Here is an 18,550-nt window from a genome sequence, read left to right on the forward strand (position 1 = left end):
TTTATTCCAAGAACTGAAAGTAGACTAGCCTGCTTCTCCATTTGGGGAAGGGCGGTATAAGTTTGGGAGGGGAGGTGTGAGGAAGAAAGAGTAGAGAAATTAAGGAAATCCTTAGGTTTCTGGTTTATATAAATAGATGAACGGTAGTAATGTATAAGGGAATAGGGTGTGTGTGTGTGTGTGTGTGTGTTTAGGGTCAGGGGAGCTCAGCTGTGTTTTGAGAGTTTGAGCAAAGAGACAGTTAAGGTGATTAAAATCCTTACTACATTAAAGTAAGATTACACAGAGAGGAAACTTTTATTATTGCTAAGAGAACCCATGGATATTAATAAAACTTAGGGAAACAAAATAGTATTTTAGGAAAAACACCAAAGCTATCAAGGATTAAAAGAAAAGCCGGTTTTTGGGGGAGGGGAGGTTAAAGTAATATTGATACCCACAGAGATTAAAAAGTTTAAAAGTCAAGCAAAAAGAGATTAAAATTCCAGCCAGGTAGAAAAAGGCAGATTGTTTAGAAGGGAAGTGAAAATAATAATATGTAATCATAAAGATCGATTGATGATGAGAGAAGCCATTGGCTCATTAGAGAATATAGAAAATAATTGCTACAGACATAGAATATCTAACATTATAAAGTTGAAATATGAAATGTTAGTAGTCATAGAGAATACGAAGGGGACAATGTCAGAAAAGAAAAAGCACTTTCTAGGACCTTAAAAAGATCTTAGCAAGCTCCTTGAGAATGAAATATAAATGCCTGGAATAGTTTTAAAAATCTGGGTTTACCTAGCTCAGTGTCCTAGAATTTCAATGACTACGTAGAATATGAACTCATTAAAATGAAAGTCAATCTTGTTTTTATTTTTAATGTGATATTTCCCAGATCTCCAAGGGACTATTGGAAGGATTTAAATAATCCGCATCCTTATGAAAGTGAATTATAGTACTCCTTGAATTTAATAAGGGTAAAGACTTTCCAAGTAGTGTTCAGTTCAGACTTGTGACTTTCTTTCAGAAGAAAGCTCTGTTCTGAGAGAATGCTGTTTGTTTGCATTTGAAAAAAATAGACATTGGTGTTTTGTTCACCATTGTAGGTATTGGTCATACTTAGCACAGTGGCAGACACATAGTAAACATTTAGTAAATAATTATTGAATGAATGAATGATTATGAATTTTACATTCAGTTTTGGATTTTCTGGAAAGCGGATACTCTACAAAGCAGTTCGTTTGTGATGACTGAGGAGATTTCTCTCCCAATACTGTGTTCAAATATTGTACAGTGGTAGGGCTGTACCTAAATAGTAGTGCCAATTAGAAATGACATAGAAGCAGTTAGCTTCATAGCTCAGGGGTGAGATTGTAGGAAATGACATAGAATATTTTTGAAATTATGTATTTCTATGCATTACAGAGGAGACTAGTGTTATTTTAAGCCAAATAATTAATTCCTTTTAGAAATTGTTTGAATTCTAATTATTTTGATCAGTCTCCTATTAATAGGTAATAATCCACAGTTGACTGTGTTGTTCCAAAATTCTAAACACAAAAGGATTGAGTTTATGATGCTTGTGAGAAGGAATAGTGTCAATGACTATTGAAAACAGTTTTATGGATAATGACATATCCCAGGACCTCTTTTTACTTGGGTTTATTTTTGAAAGGTCAGTACATGTACTTATTACTCTAGTCACTTGTTGAAAAATGACAGATATTCCTATCTGGTCCATAGTTCTCTATTTAAAAAAAAAAATCTAGCGTGTTAGTTCTTTTATATTTACTTCCTAGTTATGCATCCATATTTTCTTTGTTTTTCTTAGTTACATATCTGACTTTTATTTTTTTTTCCCTGAAGCTCTTGATTAAAATCAACTTTCTTTTAGAATAATTACAATTAACCTGGGCTCCTTTTTCCCATGATCCTGTTATTCAATGATTATTTTCTCAAATATTTGTTTCCATGACCTTTGCTAGTTTTATGTAGACATATTTTAGTGGTTCAAGTTTCATCTCCAGCCACCCTTTCTTTATAATACTGGTTTACTCTAACTCCTAGGATAGAACCTCATCCATCATGTAGATGTTGAATAAGACATAAAGAACACTAAAGAAGCAACATCAACTTTTATTCTAGCAGCAGTGGAGAGAATCATTATTTACCAAAAGAAGATAGATTGAGCAGAGATCTGTTGGAATGACTGTTTTGTGTTATTATTATAAAAAAAAATTATATGATAATTCTCAAGGGTTGAGCTGTTTCTAATGTTTTTTTTTTATGAGAAAACATTTTATGGGCTTTTAGCCAGAGAATTTTATATATAAATGGTAATAGGGGAACAGTGTAACATTTATGAACTTGGAAGCAATGTGATGTAATGGACTTTGGGGCTTTGGGATCAGATGCTTTGAATCCTTCACTTATTAGCTTTGGAACTGTGAGCAAGTTACTTGACCTCTTTGAGCCTTAACTTCTTTTTTTGCAAAATGATATGACTTATTTGCAGGAATTTTGAGAGAATTGAATGCAGTTACAAACATGAGATGACTAATGAAAGTTTGGACACATATATTTTTTCTCCAAAGACAAGCAGATCTTATAGCTAAGTATAGAAAGGGAGATATAAAAAAGTTTTTTATGGTCTGCTAGCACTTTGTGCCCACAGATCTCTGTATTGTCTCAACCGGAGTCATCCATAATGATCCCATTGAGGATGCATGTTTTAAGAAGGCATGGAAGTTTTCATTTTTTTGTTCACCTTGAACATAAAGTCAGTTTGTGCTCTGAGGTACTCAGTGGAGAAGGAGCAAGGGGAGTTTAATGGGTCCCCGATCCTACTTCCATCTATACTTTTCTGTTTTACCTTTTGTATTTCCATGGAAGATACTGTTGGATCAAAAGGATTGTTGTCTTTCAGAAAAGTTTGGAAAACCAAGAGCAGGCCCAAGTACACTATCTCTTGACTTCCTTTTCTCACACGTCTCAGTCTGCTTTCTACTTAGCTTTGGTGGAGCAGGGGGAAGGGAAGAGTTTTCCAGGATGTCTTCTTGATAGAGTTCTCAGGCCACAAAGCATCACAAAAGAACAAGGGTCCTATGCAAAGAGGGCACTCCTGGTGGAAAAGTTCCTTGAACTGCTTGGCTCTAGGATTAATCTCCTTCCATACAGAGGCACATATTAGGCCATCATTAGAAAATTTCAAACTTTGAAATAACAAAAACAGACATCTTGCCTCTGATTACTTTCCCCTGTTTGCCTTTATTGAGATCTAATTGACTTTTACAGATTTCTTTTTTTTTTTCCTTATTCATCTTAAACTCGAATCTATCATTTACTCTCTTTTCAATGTCCTAGTCTTCCTTGCACCCATCAGCGAGAACTCTGACTCTGGGTGAGTCTCTCTGACGCCACTCTGCCATCAAGCATGGCTGGAGAAAATAACACATGGGCTGATTAGCTGCCTAATAATTTCCTGAGCTTTGAGTTCCTTCTCTTTCAGTTATCTGAGGGACTCTTCTCTCCTCCATCGTCCTTTCCCTTGGCCTATTACCATCAACATTGAAGCATGCTCAAATGAATCCAAGCATCAAGTGGAAGTAGCAGATGCATCTGCTCTTTGAGACACTACCCTCTCATCTTCTCACAAACTTCTGAAACAAGCTGTTTATTTTCATGGCCTTTAGGCCACTCCCATGCAGTTTCTACTATAACCAAAACTGCTTTTGTAAATTTATTTTACCTTTCAGCTTAGTAATGCCTGTCAGCTTTCTCATTACTTCATAAGACACTCGTATCTCCAGCCTTATATTCATACCATTCTACTCCTCTCTTCTAATCATATGCACTTCTTTCATTTCATCAGATTTACTTAATTTTTTCCTGCCTGTCTGGGTTTTTACAGGTTCTGTTTCTTCTGCCTGGAAAACACTCTCCTTGATTTCCCTCACTCACTTCGTTATCAAATGTCATTTCCTGAGAGATTTTCCCTGACCTGACCTGGCTTAGTCCTCCTACTTTATACCTTCTTCTTCATAGCACTTGTCACATTGGTAGTAGTTTATTTAATATCTTTCTTCCCATGTCTTTTAATGTTAGCTTCTAGAGAGTAGGGATCTCATTGGTCATAGGTCCCGATACTTACAAGAAGCTTAAAAAATACTTGTTGAAGAAATGACTAAGTGAACAACGTTATTTCTCCCTAGTTCCATAGATCAGTATGTTTTTGACTTTATGAAACTTCTGTTCATTGGCAGTGTAAGGTGGAGATGGAACAGGTTGTTCCTCTACTAGGTTTATTGAGCATTGTACTCAGTACTGCATAATAGCTGCATAGCATATCTACTTTTTCTTTATTATCCTCCACATTTTGCTTTTTTAAAGAACTAGTAATAATTTCTAGCTTTTTTATTAGGAAGTTGAGTATTTTGTTTCATATGGCATATTAAATTAAATCACATATTTATTGACTACTATTTAGTATACACCACTAGATGAAAAATTAGTTAAAAATTTGATTTTTATCTATTTTCCTAAAACACTTTTTGCTAAAAATAAACTGTACTCTAAAAATAGTTAAGGAATACATGTATCCAAGAGACATCAGAAATTCTGATTTCTATCTATATATGTTAGATTTTTCTCAGCTTCTAGTACTCTAGAAATAAAATGTTACAAACTCTTTATAATGAAGAACTATTTGTCAGGTAAAAGTATACAATAAATTAATGAATATAGAAAGGAGCAGACATCAGTGACATTGTACTCATTTTGTAGAATCCTCTTTTCTATACAAAATAATAATAGTATGTGCTTTTAAGTACAATTGATGATTGCACATATACAGAGGTTGCTACCATGTTTATGGGTTAGTAAATAATGTTAGAGTGGAATTCTGAAGATATTTTAGTGTTTATAAGTAACCTTTGTATTATTTGCATAGCTGCTTTATTGCTTTAAAAAAATCCCCATCACCCTATTTACATATAAATATGAAGAAAAGAGTGACCGATTTGGGACTTCCACCTACAAGGTAGATGGAATGATCTCATAATTATTTCATGTATTAATGTTTATATGTAGCTATATTCCCAGCATATTTGAATTCAAACTCAGAACAGAAATGTAGAAATGAATGTAGCTAATATTTAACTGAGTTAAGAAAACATAGTCATAATTAAATTCTGTCTTTTTTTAATGAGTAAAATTGCTGGCTTCCAAGTGTTTGTACTTTAATTAAAACAATAACTGTATGTTGTTAGCCAAATTTTACTCTCAAATACTTCCTTTATATCTTATACTTTATATTCTTTAAATCATAGCTCTGTGTCTTGGGTAAAATTATAAGAGGATAATAATTACCCCACAATCAAAAAAGCAGCGTGGTAGTAATAGGAGCCAAGTGACAACTTTTTCCCTCTAAGTATATAGATTCATAAACTGGACAGGAATCTTTAGAAGTGAGATAATACATCTGTTAGTTTGCAACAGAATATCAACCATGTTGGTTTCCAGTAGCTATAATGGAAACTAACCTATATAAACCTTGGTACTTACTTTGCAGTAAGTAACTGACTACTTGATGAATTATACTCATGGAGGAGAAAGAAGTAACTTATCCATTACCTGCCATAATCTACTCCAGATTAAGGTCAAGCTTTGATAGCATACTGTTTGTTGATTGACTTATTAAGCCCATTTGACTTAAATTATATTATATTGGCAGAATACATTTGGGGGGGTGGAGTTTATTTAAAACATTTTTTTTCTGCTGGAATTGGAGCCCAAAGAGTTGATTCAGAGTAATCAGTTTTGCCTATAATGGTATCATTTGGGAAATATCTCTGGTGTGTTTCTTTTTGATGACAGTGATCTGTCAACCATATAGTATCATGGTAAAAATATTATTTGCCACGTAATTACTTAAAGCATGCTTTTATTAGAATAATAAATTACATTTATTTATTTATTTTCTTTTTGTGGCTGCGCCTGTGGCTAGGGGTCTAATCAGAGTCGCAGCTGCCAGCCTACACCGCAGCCACAGCAACCAGATACGAGCTGCATCTGTGACCTATGTCGCAGCTTGTGGCAGTGCTGGATCCTTAACCCACTAAGTGAGGCCAGGAATCAAACCTGCATCCTCATGGACACTGCGTTGGGTTAACCCACTGAGCCACACGGAGTACATTTTTTAAGGGCTTATTACACGTTAGGATTTATTCCAAGTGCTTGAGGTCCTGCTTCTACTATGGAAGCCAAAATGCTGCAGGTAGTCCCTCTCGTAGCTCTTGATACAGCTAGAGTTTTGGTTAGAAATCCTGTATGAAACTTAACATCTGAAAAAAGCATTACAAAGAAAGAGGGGACAGTTACAAATGAGGCCACTAGTATCAGCAGTGGTGGTGGTGCAGCATTTTCGGTAGAAGCGTCCTATGCCGACTTTTCTTTCCTTCAGTGTGATTTTAGTGCCAGTTCTGGCCTTCTTGTGATTTTTAGTTCCAGTTTGTTTCCCAAGTCTCTTTCTTCAGCTTTGGCATTTTTGTCTTTTTTTGCATAACTGAGATTGCCCTTGCTCTTGCAGCCAGTAACTTTGACAGGTGTGATTGTTAGCAGCAATAATTGGGCTTAATCTCTAACTATTTGGAGATACATCCTTTTTTATTTTGATAGCTACAGCTGTCAAAATCTTGAATTTCATTTAACATTGTAAAAGAGAATTTGAAGGGGGGAAAATATAACTTTTACTTATTTAAGTAGTGGTATCAGAGGGAAACAATGAAAATTTTCATTAAGAATACTATTTTCAAGAAATTGTTCATATTTTTCAGCACTGTAAAAAACTTAAAGCATTTTTTGTAGATGTTATTTTTCCACATAATTTTTATTATCAAAACATGTAATTTGTATTATCAAAACATGTATTACTGCTGTCCTGAAAAACCTCCATTTGATTTCCCTTTCCATCCCTTCCTTTTCTTAGGGTAAGGCCGCCCTCACCACCCGACTCAGAGATGGTGAGTGTGACCCACACCTGAGCAGTCAGCAGGTTGTGTCTTCTCACACATGTTGGTTGGTTCGAATTGGACGAATGTACTTCAGTATACTTTGAAAGATGGCTATCGCAGCTTCAAGCGCTACCACCTGACACATCACATGGGGCCTGAGAAGGAGGCCAACACATCAGAAAGTAGAACTGAGAGGATGGAGAGAGAGAAACTGAGTCCTGATGATGTATCTGAGGCTTAAATCCAGTTATGCTTGAAGCCATCCCTCCTCATACAATTTTAATCCTATAAGCCAATACATGACCTTTTTGCTTATGCTAGTTTAGAGCCTAGGTTTTCTCTCACTGACAGTCCCACTTTCTCTGGAATATAAATGCTAAATCATCTTGAATTGACGTCATGGTATATTACCAGCACATATAGTCATGTCACATTTGTACATGAACTATTAACAAGGAAAAGCAACTAATACTTGAGGGTGAAAAATTAATTCAGAAAGAGATGAGCGTGAAATTTCAAACCTTAAATTCTCTAAAACTTTGAGATAGCTGCATTTGTACTTTCTATATGATTTAAATCTATAAAACAAGTTAAGAAAGAAAAACTTAAAAAGAATATTTAAGTCACGTAAAATGTGTATTAAAAAAAGTCAAATTAAACATATTGCAAACATTTGCTGGCTTGTATTTGATCTGTAATAAGCACTTCCCTACATATTGTATTCAGTTACTGCCTTATTATATAACTCTGAAGTTTTGACACTGTAACATTGTGGTATTCTGTCAAACATCCTGATTGAAAATATGAGCTTATGGATGAGAAGCATGCTATTTCCAGATATTTGTACATAGGGGATTTTTTGTTTTTGTTTTTGATTTTGTTTTTTGGTGGGGAGCAGCACCCGCAGCATATGGAAGTTCTCAGGCTAGGGGTCGAATCGGAGCTGCAGCTGCCAGCCACAGCCACGCCAGATCCAAGCCGCGTCTGTGCCCTACAACACAGCTCATGGCAGCACCAGTTCCTTGACCCACCCAGTGAGCCAGGGATCAAACCCGCATCCTCATGGTTACTAGTCAGGTTCGCTATTGCTGAGCCATGATGGAAACTCCTGTACACAGATATTTTAAGCTGGAAAGTATATTTATTAATATATTGCCATTAAGTGCCCCATCCACATTCTCTATCCATGTATTTTCCCTTTACTCATCATCCTTGATTGAAATTGAAAATGATTTTCTTCATTTCCCTCTTGCTTACTACATCCTTGGGCATTGAAACGGATAAAGAAAACAACTAATGAAAGCACTCCAGAGGAAAGATGACTTCAAAAGAGAGAAGAGCTCAGAAACCTGTATTAGTCAGGATTCTTTGGGGTGCAAGTGCCACAGGTTTAACACAACTTAACTTGGTCAGTATTGACTGGCTCAAATGGCTACCTACTATGAAACAAGAAAGAATCTCTAGCCCCAGTCATGGTAGGGTACAAGGATTCAAGTCATGTCACTAGGGTTTTGTCTCTGCATTGTTCATTTTTGCTTTCCTCTGTGTTGACTTTATTCTCTGGCAGGTATTCTCCATGGAGTGCATGCATCCAAATGTCTATCATTCTTATAATTCCAGACTTCAAAGAAGTGTTACTGTCATTTTTCTCAGTGACAATTATAAAAATCTCCAGGAGGGAAAATCCCCCCAAAAACATATTGGCCCTACTTGATTCTCATGACCACCACGGTTTGGGGATGGGAGCCCACAATTGATTGCTCAGTCAATATAACATTGAATGGAATTATAATATTTGCAAAAAAGAAAAGATGTCCTCTCCAGTAAGGCTGTTCTACTTCCCATTGCAAGCTATTCTTCTTGCTTTTGCTTCACTAGCTAATATTCTGTTCTTGAATTCAGTTCATTTAAGATGCCTCCTCTTTAAAAGATGAAAATATTTCTTCTGGTAGGATTTGGTTTTTTTATATCCAGTGCAAGTTAGATCAGAAAGGTTTCTTCTAATAAGTAGCTGGGATCACCTGAATTGAGGGACGGGGGATTTTGGCTCTGGAAAGAAAAGTAGGTATTTTGAAGCTTGGCACTGTACAAAGTGGTAAACAGCATGGACTTTGGAAGTCATGTGACTTTGAGACTTCCCAACTCTGTGACCTTAGGTACATCGCTTAATTTTTCAAAGCCTATTTTTTTTTAACCTGTAGGATGAAAATAATACGTATCTCTTCAAGTGGCTATGAAAATTAAATGAGGAAAAATATGTAAAACATATATCACAATACACAGCACATAGTGGGGACTTGGTAGCTGATGGCTTACTGGGTATTATGATTGCCACTAGTAATAGTAAAACTGTCCTTTGCCACCTTTGTTCCCAAATGGTTCCCAGCCATCTAGAATTAAGAGTTCAGAAAGGTTCTGTCATTCAACTACATTTTAAGTTTCATGTCAACTTTTACAAATGGGTCTGGAAGTCTTAACTGCTGTTCATAATTTTGGTTCTATCAGGAGATTTTCCTTGAACTTGAAGAAAATATGTATTTGTAACACGTCATTCTTCAGTGGCATTTGTTACAATTTGCTATGTTGTTGTTTTTAATTTAGTTTCTCCTTTTATGAGGGCCAGACAATCACATGAGTAGAGTCATAGTTTGTTTAATGAATTACAAGAATTAGGAATATAATATATTCACAGAGGCTGCTGATGGCTATAAGAAGTTGTGTCATAATCATATGACTTGTTTTGGGGTGGGGGTGCTCCTTAACATGCAGCCCAGTTAAGCCACAGATGAAATTTCGAGCTTTTTCATTTTGTTTTTGTTGTCAGATATTTAGCATTTCACTTTAAAATCTCGGTTGTATCTTGTGGCCCTTTACAGTGGCAGGCTGATCTGATGGATTCAGTACAAGGACATGTGATTATGGTAAGCAGGCAAAGAATCCCACTGTTTTGTTATTTTTGAGAATAAATTCATGGATAAATAATCTTAGATACACAAAGCTATAATGATGACTTTTAGTATAAAAAAACTTAACAGCTAAATCGCTTAACACTCCCATCCCTGCTTTGCTTAATGTAGGTGATTATCATGACATTACGGAGTCAGAGTTAGGGAGTTGATATTGCACTGGCTTACTTTTAACAGAGAAAGTTTACTTATGGCTATAGGCAATACGTGGCATGCTTATATTCAGACATTCTTCATGCTGTTATTAGTTACAGAAATACTACATTTGCATGTACGAATGGTTTGTCACAATCTAGTATAATGTTTAGAAAAATACTAATAAAGTATACTCTACGTGATGAATTTTTATCTTTGTACATAATGGATAGCATAAATTTTCAAGGTGATCAAGAAAAGGAGACACTGAACAAAACCTAAGAAATAATGGATGTCATGTTAGTATGACAGATGATTTTCTAAATAAAGCTTAGAGGCATTGCTGTACCTATATTCCTGTCTTTGAATATGTGCAGAAATAGCATCTTGGTCATAAAAGTTTTCCCTGTATAGATTGTCAGTAATTTATATCAAAAGTGCATAATCAAGAAAGGATCATTGTTTCTGCCAAATAAACATCTATCCTTTTTTATATTTTCTGCAGTAAACACTTGCGGCATTTTTAAAACATGGGATTTTTTGTCACATTTTGCAGTCTAGTTCATAGTCATACAGTCTTCAGTTTTGCAAGACTGTAAAAAGGTCCTTCCATTCGTTCTCCATTCATTTGCTGGTAATGTGCTTTGCAGATTTAATAAGAAGTTAACACCTTAGGCAATGTTTTTCACTTTCTAAAATGTCATTGTATTTCATGTAAATAGTTGGGGTTTTTTAATCTTTCTTGACACTAAGTATTATAAGTAGAGTTGAGGACGATTTTATCTTTATAGAAATAGAAAATCTGGGCGTTCCCTTTGTAGCTCAGTAGGTTATAAACTCGGCTAGTATCTGTGAAGATGCAGGTTCGATCCCTGGCCTTGCTCAGTGGGTTAAGGATCTGGCCTTGCTGTGAGCTGTGGTGTAGGTCACAGATGTGACTTGGATCCAGTGCTGCTATGGCTGTGGTATAGGCTGGAGGCTGCATCTTGGGGAACCCCCATATGCCACAGCCCTAAAAAAGCAAGAAAGAAGAAGGGGAGGGAGAAGAAAGAAATAGAAATCTAGAGAAGAACTGCTGCTTTTTCTACCTTTCCAAAAGTTCAGTAAAGTGTAAATTACCTTTTAGACCCCTCTGGAAGGAGCCCTTTATGCTTTGAGTAGAATCCAGTTCAGGCGCAGAAGCACAGGGGGATTCCATGACTTGCCTAGGTTACATGTTGAATAAGTAAGTAGGAGAGGTAGAATTGAAGTACTAGGCCCTGATCCTCAATTCATTTCAGCTGAGAGGCAGAGCCATGAATGCTTGCCTTGTGGTTGTTATGTGGAAGGCTCAACAACCAAAGGTGTAAAGAGAGTGGTCTCAAATGTGCCTTTTCCTCCTCTTTTTCTTTCTCTTTCCCTTTCTCCTTCTCTCTCTTCTGCTCTCACACACATAGTTTTGGTTAGCTTGATATATGTATCTCCATCCACATGTGCACACACCCCACACGCAATTTTGATTAGTTTTTTTAAAACTTCATTTTACAGCCTTAAGTCGAGTTAACCTGAGGAGTGTCCATTGCTGTGCTTAAAGAGAAAGGCTTTAATATCAGTCACAGCTGGAGAGGGAAGAGGAAACCTACAAGGAGCAGTTTGATTTTCAAGTACATTTTGGTTTTCTCTTAGCTCTTTATTAGAGATTTATGCTTTTGGTAGATGTTCACCTTTAGAACCCAGTATCTTGCCTTTGACTCAATATAAGGAATTATAAATGTTACATCAACAGCAGTTAGTAGCTGTGGAAATCATTTTAATGTCATAAACTGACACCCTAACTATGCTGCAGTATTAAATGAAGAAATTAAGAATTTGCTATTTGATTTTGAGTCTATAAAGCAAATGCCAGAAAGGTTTTTGATTTTCTAAAAGTTGCACAGCCTTTAAATGACAGAGATGAGACAAGAACCTAAATACTAGCACTTTCAATCAAATACTCTTTGTGCTGCACTAAATTACACTTTTCTGAAAAGTAACAGGAATGGCTCATACAGAGAAATGTTACAGTGAGGCTTAAGTTATTGTTTCTTATCTCATATTCATTTAGGTGTTTTCACTCCTTCCTTTCTGTATCTTTGTTAATTTTTCTTTTGGATCTGTTTCTTGATTGTGCTGAATATTTAGAGAAATACCTGCCATTTTTGAGGAGAAAATATGTTAAAATGTTCTCCTCTTTCTCTACTTAAGGCAGAAGAACTGGAGCACAAATTTGTCTTCCCTTTTATGCATGTGAATTACAGAATATGTTGAAAATCAACTGTGATAGGCAAACAAAAACACCATGCTGTGAAGTTACTTATATGCTTAATAAGAATTCAGCACCTTAATTAAATCACAAAGCTTAACATCATTATACTCCATTTTGATATTAATATTTGATCAGTGGATATCTACATGTAAACTTTTTATTTACTGTAGAGGTCAAGGTATAGGATATTAAAGAAGACATTCAACTAGAACTCAGTTTTTCTTAAGAGCTCCCAGGTTCCCATAACAATTTTAGACAACACATGCTGTTTTACCGGAAGAATAACTGAGGATATAGTGTGATCACTCTCTCCTTCCCTTGATAAACCTTCTGTTTGTTTTGTAAATTTAATAATTAAAGGTGCATGATAAAACTTGTCATCTCTTTTAGATGCTGCTAAATCAGCAGCTGCCAAGCTCCAGCAGCTCTTCTTTTTATTCCCTTAAACATCAGTTTCCTAGATGGTCATATGTCTAGTATGTCCAAAACCTTCCTACTCAGGAAGCACTAAAATCTACAAGAATTTTAAATTCCAAATCAAAGGGAAGAAGGGGATTCTTCCTAAGTGAAAACATTCCTCAAAGAAATGAAAGAAAACAATTTTTCCTGGAAATTTAGTTTCACTTTTCTGACCATTATATGAGTTTTCTAGCAATACAAAGCAATTCCCTACAGGCCCTCCCATTTAACTGTTGAAGCAGAAAAGTACATTAAATCTTACTTAGCCATACTACCTGTAGTAGCATCTGGTGTTCCAGGCATCTAAAGGCAGTGCAGTAATCATTTCTTACCTGGAGGAAAAGATTCCAGTATTCTCTTTCATTAGGTATTTTCTCTTAGTCTTTCTTTCAATTACGGATTTCTTGGAAAAAAAAATTATACATTCAGTTAACATGATTTGTTGAAAAATATACATATATACATACACATATATGCATATGTGTGTATATGTACACGCACACACACATGCACGTGTGCATTGTGTTTGTATATATGTCGTTATGTTCCTTTCTAGATAGTATTCTGTTTCATACCTTGGAAAATATAACAAAAAAATATAGGTCAAGATGGCTTCTTTCAAGAAACTAAGTTACTAAAGCACTTTTTTTTTAAAGAAAAGTTGAGGACTTTTAATTTGGTTTAGACTTTTTTTAGCATCTATTTGGTTTTTACTTTGTTTTCTTGACATACTCAGTTATATATATTTGCCTCTTATTATTTTCAGTGTTTCTTACTTCTCTAAAATACTTTGCATTCCCCCTCCACTGATTTCTGCTCCCCCTTTGTTTGTTCACATACATCATTTATATGGTAGTATCTGAAAGTAAAAAAGCAGTTTTGAAACAAAAATTGAATAAAATGTCATTGTTCTTAACTATGAAGATTGTTTACTGAGGTTATTATTTCACTCCTGAGTTATCTTCAAGTCAAGCATTCAGGATATTAGTTACCAGACACTTCATATTTAGTTATGATGGGGTTATGATTGTGTATTGTGTGAAATTCATGTAAGTGTTTTTACAGGTTTATTACCATGAATTTATGGCCAGAGGAACTGTTTAAACTTCCTAATCCATTTTTCCGTTGAGTAGCCTTAGAGTTGAAACATTTAGTTTCCATTTCCCTTATGGGTAGGGGAATCCATGCACACATTTATCATTGATTTCTAGCAGTGGAAAAATGTAGAAGGGATGAGTTTGCTCACCTGTATTTAAAGGAGGGAGAATACTATTTGGGGGGAGTTTTCCTGAAAATAAGATTGATGGAGTAAAAATAAAATTTACATTCCCTATGGGAGATAAACTACCAGAAGCAAACCTCTGTGGTAGATGTTTGAATCAGGAATATATTACAACCAAGGTAAAGTGTTTGGTCTAACTTTCATTTGAGAAGCAGGGACAACCCAGGGTGTTGAGCTGTCAGGCATGAGGAAGAAGGCACTTTTCTCCTCTCCCTTCCTTCCCCCAAATTATAAATAGAAACACTATGTCCCGATAACTGAAAAGATGCAATCTAGCTTTTTTCTGTTCCTGCTTTTATTTAACCCCTACACCCAAGGGATGAAGAAGTTCCCAGGCCAGGATCAAACCCACCCCACAGCAGAACTCAAGCCACAGAAGTGACTATGCTGGCTCCTTAACCCACTGAGACACTAGGGAACTCCTTCTTATTCTGTTTTGATCAACTTATGTTTTTTTAAGAATTAAGGTTAGCAAACTTGAGAGAGGATCTAAAAGTACTTTTTCAGATGTTTGTTATCTTAACTAAATTACTCAAAGTAGGGAGTTCCCGTCGTGGCGCAGTGGTTCATGAATCCGACTAGGAACCGGGAGGTTGCAGGTTCAATCCCTGGCCTCGCTCAGTGGGTTAAAGATCTGGCGTTGCCGTGAGCTGTGGTGTAGGTTGCAGACGCGGCTCGGATCCCACATTGTTGTGGCCCTGGCGCAGGCCGGTGGCTACAGCTCCAATTCGACCCCTAGCCTGGGAACCTCCATGTGCTGTGAGAGCGGCCCAAGAAATGGCAATAAGATGAAAAAAAAAATTACTCAAAGTAGATCTCTCTATTAATGTAATTATTGCATTACTATGTGCATTGTACTATATGTCGTCTAGAAACTTGGTCTTTTTACTCCTGTAATCTTGAAATAAACATTTAATTTTTAGGTGTTAAAAATGCTCAGTAGCTCTGTTGTAAATTAATGTGAATTGTAAAATGTTTTGTTACTAACAGTTTAGATGAGTCTATATATCCTAGTCTTGATCCACTGAAATGAATAATTCTCTGTATTAAGGAAAGACATCAGTAGGATTAGAGATTCCTTGACTTCCTGGATCCTTCTTGTTGGTCCTTCAAGAGACTCCATAAAGATAATATAGGTGTTCTATCTTATTCACCAGATTTTCTCCACTGTTTTCAAAACATTACATTATTGGGAGGGGGCGGGGGGTAGAAAATCAGTATTTTTTTCTATCGCACTCCCCACTTTTATCATTGCTTCCCATTCTTTCTTTGGCCATTATTTAAAGCGTATCTACTATGAGCCAAGCATTGTACCACGCTCTGGCAATAAGTGACCTTAATTGCTCTGACCATAATGGAGTTACAGTTTAATAGAGAAGGCAGGTAAGAACATGGACTCCTGAGTCATGCCACCTGGGTTTTACTCTTGGTTGTACCACTTCTTGGTGAAGTTGGATAAGTCACTTAGTTGTTTCCATTCTCTCCTTGTTAAGATGAATGTAACAGTTCTATATTAAATGAGATAATATGTGCGATAATGCATGTAAAATATTAAGCACTGATATTTGGAGGGGAAACTCAAAGGCTACTATCTCTAACCCTGTTGCAAAAGTGATTTGACCAGCTTTATTTAGTTATAGTATTTTTATTTCACTTTTGGAGCATTTTCCCAGTCCTGCTATAACCTCTCGAGTATACTCTGGTCACTGTTTCTTTTTTCTTTCAGAAAGCTCCTGGTATTCTGTCATTTCTTGGAAGCTTCCTCATTTAACATCTCTTGGCTAGACATCCCTATCCATGTAACACTCATGGCTCCTATTACACATTGTGCAAAAATGTGCATTTATTCCTTCTCTGTACATGCTGCCAGTGCGGATTATTTTTTTCAGTTATTTATTGTTTGTCTCTTATTGTAAATACCTAGAAGGAAGGAGACCATAGCAATCTGCACAGTAGACAATTAATAACTGAAATAAGTAAAAACAATTTCCATTCTCAGTGGTGGAGAATATAGCTTTCTTTCACCAAGCTGTTTACGTGCCTGAAAACAAACAGGACTATCAGAACTGTTCTATTATCTTATCCTTTAGAGGCAGAGGCATACCCTTTGTAAATGAACCCTTTGTAAAATGAGTTACCTCTTTCATTCTTAAGCTTTTACAGTTTTAACTGTTTCTTTCACATCTCATCTTTGTTCTGTTTCTCTGTTGGAACTTGTTAGATTAAGCTTTGGGAATGTCTTTTATTGTGAATAGTAATTTTCTTTTATCTTTTTGCCTTTTCTAGGGCTGCTCTCACGGCATATGGAGGTTCCCAGGCTAGGGGTCTAATTGGAGCTGTAGCCACTGGCCTACACCAGAGCCACAGCAACGTGGGATCCGGGCCACGTCTGTGACCTATACCACAGCTCACAGCAATGCTGGATCGTTAACCCACTGAGCAAGGCCAGGGATCGAACCTGCAACCTCATGGTTCCTAGTCGGATTCAGTAACCACTGAGCCACGACAGGAACTCCAATGAATAGTAATTTTGTAATTTTTGACTTCTGTTTTGCTTTTTGATTTTTCTACTAGATTCTTACTCTTTTTATGTTATTAGCATGCTCACCTTTGACTCCTTTCCCAGAGCCATTTGCTTTCTTCCAGGTCTTACTCTAAAGCCTTTCAGAGCTACACAGTGAAGTTACATTAATTGACTATCCTATCATTAAGCCATCTCTTCTTTTTTCCTTTTCATTTGCAGTTTGTATATTATGTGCTGTACTTTAACTCATTTAATAAATACTCTCCTTTCTTTTTATAATTCTGTATGAAAATTTTCATTTTCATTTTATTTTCCTCCTTCCTTTACAAAAATGACATCAAGTATGAAACTTTAGGGGTAAATACATACTAAGCCTTTGTATAACTAGCCCTTAATATTTTCACTGTTCTGTGAGAGAAAAGGTTGTCTTAACTGACCACTAACCACATTAGATGCCAGTTTGATGGGACAAATCTGTCATTTAAGACTAATTTTCCACATAGCATTTCTTGGCAAAACAAATCCAAAGTTATAGAGAAGTCTGTATGATTTTTAATTCTAAGGATGTAGCATGCAAGTGTTAACTGCTCTCATTTTGGAGAGCAAAAAAATAGGCTAAGAGGCTTAAAGCAACTTATTTGTTATTTCTGCATTCTTATGGTTAGTATTGGCTAGTATATGACAGTTTACTGAATCTAAACCAAAGTTACCTGTCTCCTGTTGAATTGTAAATTAAAATGAAACACTAAGACACAAGTCAACATTAAAAATATAACAGTAATTGGTAATGTAGCATAGAGAATGAGACTTTACCTTAAGTCATAGTATGGTCATTAAAACATTTAAAATTAACTTACTCAAGGCATCTCTTAAAGGATTTGTTTTTATGTAATTAAAATAATTTTTTTGGACAGATCTACCTGGCAGTCTTCTTTACGATATCCTTAGCTGCTCATTCACTGAAATGGTGACATGTTAATAATAACTTTTTGTATAGTCACCTGCTCTGTTAAACTCAAGCATTTGATGTTATAAAGATCATGTGTATATACGTACACATAAACACATATTCAGACATACTCATGTTTATTTGTGTTATTTATAATTTTTTTCTCTAGGGAGAATAGTAATGCTTTATTTGCAAAGTTATTATTGACTGATTGTTGGGATGACAAAGAGGAAGATTTGAAATACAATCTGAGTATTTTTGCAGAGGATATACACAGTACTTTGAAAACTGCTTAAAACCACCTAATGAATGAGAATGCATTTTTCGTCAGGTAATAGGTCATGCTGCAAACTTTTATATTCGATAATGTTACTCATCTAGTCAAACATTTATGAAAAACTCACAGTCAGTGTGTTCACACCCTATATCAAATCCATCAACAAATGCTCTTATCTCTACTATCAGAATATATGCTCAATATAATTATTCTCACTACCTTTATCACTACCACCTACTTCAAAACCAGATTTTACCTTTTTAGAGCCAGCTTCCCTGAATATTTTATCTAAATTGGGACCTGATTTTCTTCCTCCATATTTTCCCCCCTTCCACTTTGTTTTTCTCATAGAACACTCCAGTTTTTGATATTATATCCCTTTTTCACTTATTTATTACCTGTGGCTTATTGTTTGTTTCCCAATTAGAACATAAGCACCATGAAGATGAGAATTTTATCTTTCTTATTCATCTGATGGTCTCCAGATGGCAAATCTTAGGTATTCAGGAAAGCGAATATAAGAAAGAATGAGTGCTGTGAACATGGGAGAACTTGATGCTATCCATTTAACTAATTCTTGCTTCTCACATTTTTTTGAAATTCAAGAATGAATACATGTAAAATTTAGGCTTTGGTGGTCCACTTTGGAAAAACATTTGTCATTATCTACTGAAAT

General features: G+C 35.7%; 1 protein-coding gene across 5 annotated transcripts in view; it reads left to right on the plus strand.

Annotated features, from left to right (window-relative positions):
* COMMD10 (COMM domain containing 10) overlaps nucleotides 1–18,550 on the plus strand; it is a 181,520-nt gene that overhangs the window by 84,371 nt on the left and 78,599 nt on the right. The window contains exon 6 of one of the 5 annotated variants that reach the window (XM_047778462.1): nucleotides 6,974–7,526. The exons of the other annotated variants lie outside the window; for them this stretch is intronic. Within the exon in view, the coding sequence (XP_047634418.1) occupies nucleotides 6,974–7,102 (129 nt within the window). The 3' untranslated portion in view covers nucleotides 7,103–7,526. Of the gene's footprint in view, nucleotides 1–6,973; nucleotides 7,527–18,550 lie in introns of those variants that run through there. 5 annotated transcript variants of the gene reach the window in all.

This window comes from Phacochoerus africanus, chromosome 4, assembly GCF_016906955.1.
Source record: "Phacochoerus africanus isolate WHEZ1 chromosome 4, ROS_Pafr_v1, whole genome shotgun sequence".
NCBI classification, from domain to species: domain Eukaryota; kingdom Metazoa; phylum Chordata; class Mammalia; order Artiodactyla; family Suidae; genus Phacochoerus; species Phacochoerus africanus.